The 3,708-nt window shown below is 37.7% G+C and overlaps 1 protein-coding gene across 1 annotated transcript in view; it reads left to right on the forward strand.

Moving 5' to 3' along the window:
* Positions 1 to 3,708, forward strand: part of LOC116463300 (serine/threonine-protein phosphatase 4 regulatory subunit 1-like) — a 72,389-nt gene that overhangs the window by 50,010 nt on the left and 18,671 nt on the right. The window contains 1 exon segment of the mRNA XM_032146335.2: positions 3,068 to 3,183. Coding sequence (XP_032002226.1) covers positions 3,068 to 3,183 — 116 coding nt within the window.

Here is a 3,708-nt window from a genome sequence, read left to right on the forward strand (position 1 = left end):
ATTGACTTTGTTCTAGAAAGCAGTTCAGATTCTGTTTTTCCTGTAGTAGGCAGCAGCTGAAACAGCTCACTTCTTTCATCCTTAAGTTAACTGTTTCTCTATGAACCTCATCATCTCCCCTGTGCATGCACAGTTCAGAGATCAGCTAAGGATTAGGGTAGGATTTAACCACAGATTTTGGAGCTTTCCTTTCTTTGGCTTCCTCCTTCCTTCACAGTAAAACTGTAGCTTTAAAAAATTTATGTATGTATACATGTATTTATTTCACTAGCTTTAGGGATACAAGTGATTTTTGGCAACATGGATGAATTGTATAGTGGTGAAGTCTAGGATATTAGGGTACACATCACTTGAGGAGTGTACGCTGAACACCAGTAGGTGGTTTTTCATCCATCACCGCATTCTGACCCTCTCCCCTTCTGAGTCTTCAGTTTCCATTATATGACTGTATTTGCCTTTGCATACCCATAGCTTAGCTTCCGCTTATAAGTGAGAACATGGGGCATTTAGTTTTCCATTCCTGAGTTACTTCACTTAGAATAATGTACTGCAGTTCCATCCAAGTTACTGCAAAAGACATTATTTTGTTCTTTTTTATGGCTGAATAGTATTCCATGGTATATATACATACCACATTAAAATGTATATGTATGTGTATATATATATTTTTTTCTTCCTTTTTTTGAGATAGCATCTTGCTCTGTTGCCCAGGCTGGAGTGCAGTGGTGCAACCTTGGGTTACTGCAGCCTCAACCTCCCTGGCTCAAGTGATCCTCCCACCTCAGTCTCCCAGGTAGCTGGGACTACAGGCGTGTACCACTACACCCGGCTAATTCTGTTTAGTTTTTGTAGAGACAGGTCTCACTACCCAGACTACCACATTTTCTTTGTCTTCTCATCGGCTGATGGGCACTTAGATTGATTCTGTATCGTTGCAATTGTGAATTGTGTTACAATAAACATATGCATACAGGTGTCTTTTTGATATAATGATTTCCTTCCCTTTGGGTAGATACCCAATAGTGGGATTGCTGGATTGAATGGTAGACCTACTTTTAGTTCTTAGAGAATTCTCCATAATGTTTTCCATAGAAGTTGTACTAATTTACATCCCCACCAGCAGTATATAAGCATTCCCTTTTCACCACATTCATGCCAACATCTATGTTTTTTGACTTTTTAATAATGGCCATTCTGGCTAGGGTAACATGGTATATCTTTGTGGTTTTAGCTTGCATTTGTCTGATAATTAGTGATGTTGAATTTTTTTTATATGCTTGTTGGCCATTTGTATATCTTCTTTTGAGAAATGTCCTATTCATATAATTGGCCCACTTTTTAGTGGGATTATTTGTTTTTTTTCTTTTGATTTGTTTGAGTTCCTTGTAGATTCTGGATATCAGTTCTTTGTTGGATGCATAGTTTGCAAATATTTTCTCCCATTCTGTGGGTTATCTCTTTGATGATTATTTCTTTTGCTGTGCAGAAGCTTTTTAGTTTAATTAGATCCCATTTATTTATATTTGTTTTTGTTAAATTTGCTTTTGGGGTCTTAGTCATAAATTGTTTGCCTACACCAGTGTCCAGAAAGAGTTTTTCCTAGATTTTCTTCTATAATTTTTATGGTTTCAGGTCTTAGATTTAAAATCTTGAGCAGATTTTTGCATAAAGGGAGAGATAAGGATCCAGTTTCATTCTTCTCCATGTAGCTAGCCAGTTTTCCCAGCACCATTTATTGAATAGGATATCCTTTCCCCAGTGTATGTTTTGTATGCATTGTCAAAGATCAGTTGGTTGTAAGTATTTGGCTTTATTTCTGGGTTCTCTATTCTGTTGCAGTGGTTTGCTTTCATACTATTACCATGCTGTTTTGGTTACTATAGCCTTGTACTATAATTTGAAGTTGGATAATGTGATGCCTCCAGATTTGTTCTTTTAGCTTAGTGTTGCTGTGGCTATTCTGACTTTTTTAATTCTATATGAATCTTAGGACTTTTTTTCCTAATTCTGTGAATAATGAATTGATGTTTTGATAAGAATTGCATTAAATCTGTAGATTACTTTGGGCAATGTGGTCATTTTTATGATATTGATTTTTCTAATCGATGAACATGGGCTGTATTTACATTTGTTTGTGTCATCTGTGATTTCTTTGGGCAGGGTTTTGTAGTTCTGTTTGTAGAGATCTTTTGTTAAGTATTTTACTTTAATTTTTTGTAGCTATTGAGTTCTTGATTTGATTCTCATCTTTCTCATTGTTTGTGTAAAGCAGTGCTACTAATTTGTATACATTGGTTTTATAACCCAAGACTTTACTGAATTCATTTATCAAATCTAGGAGTCTTTTGGAGGAGTCTTTAGGGTTTTCTAGGTATGAGATCATATCATCAACAAACACAGATAGTTCCTTTTTTCTGCTTGGGATGCCCTGTTTTCTTTCTCTTGTCTGATTGCTCTGGCTAGGACTTCTGCCTGTTGCTTTTGCTTGAGGTCTAGCTGCCCTGCATAGCCATGTAGAACAGGAAGTACCCTCAGGCAAAAAGCAGCATAAATGCAAAATTTAATCTTTTTTTTTTTCTTGTAATGGTCTACTGTTTAGTTTCTCCAGAATGTGATCATTTTCCAGTGCTTACCATGTCCTGCTGTCACTGGATGTCTCACCTCCCCACTGTTTGTGTTTAGTCATGCTATTTAACCTCTTGCAGCATTCCCTCATCTGGAAACATGAGGATAAATAATGCCCATGTCATAGGATTCTTGGGAAGGTAAAATGAGCCAATGCACATACATTTTTGTTTGTTTGTGTATTGGGCACAAGGTGGGGACCTGGCAGATAGTAACTCTTGAGCTTCAGACAAACAGTTATCTGAGTCAAACTGGAGAAATGTTGGGCCTTCTGTTGATCTGATAACTTGACAAAACTCAAAAGAAGGTGTTTTTTATTTTTCCTTCTTAGGTATGTTGGGAATATTTTGAATATTGGCTTTTGGAATATCTCTTTAGTGCTACATGTCACTTACATGCTTTGGCATTTTAAATGATTCGTTTTTTTTTTTTAAATTTATAGATAATCTGCAAAATGGCTTCAATGCTGAGTAAGAGTACAGTCGAGCGCCTGCTACTCCCCCGATTCTGTGAACTGTGTGGTGATGGGAAGCTCTTTCAAGTTCGGAAGGTAGGAATGTAAGAATTCCAAAACTCTTAAAGCTAAAAGTTCAAAATTGATTTCTCTAAAGTTTTTGGAGTTCTTCAGTAGACACAGTCTGGGGGAAAAATGTGTCCAGTGTGAACTATGTAAGGAAAATATCTGAACAGCGTTGCCAGTTTTTCCTGCAGTTAGGAAATGTGTAGAGACTTGGAGATAAGAGTCTGTGTGACTAGACCTGTCGCTCTCAGGCACAGGGTGAAAGTTAGGGGACCTTGCTGGTTTATGGTTAGATGCCCAGGCTTGCAAGGTCTTTGATTATCTGTGGTGATTTGATCCAGAACCTTCTTATCTTTGCTATACCTTCCAACCCCAAATTCCCTTTTAGTCACTTGTCACTTGGTTGTCAAATTCTTCCTTTTGAAGTCTGTTACCATCCCTCCCTAAACAGCCTCATCCTGCACCTTGCTGTGTAACTGGCCATCACCCCTCTGGTCTCTGTTATGATACACAGGCAGGACAGCAGGTCTTCTTTACCATGCAGGGAATGTTAAGGGGCCTCT

Source organism: Hylobates moloch, unplaced genomic scaffold, assembly GCF_009828535.3.
Source record: "Hylobates moloch isolate HMO894 unplaced genomic scaffold, HMol_V3 SCAFFOLD_32, whole genome shotgun sequence".
Classification (NCBI taxonomy): Eukaryota; Metazoa; Chordata; class Mammalia; order Primates; family Hylobatidae; genus Hylobates; species Hylobates moloch.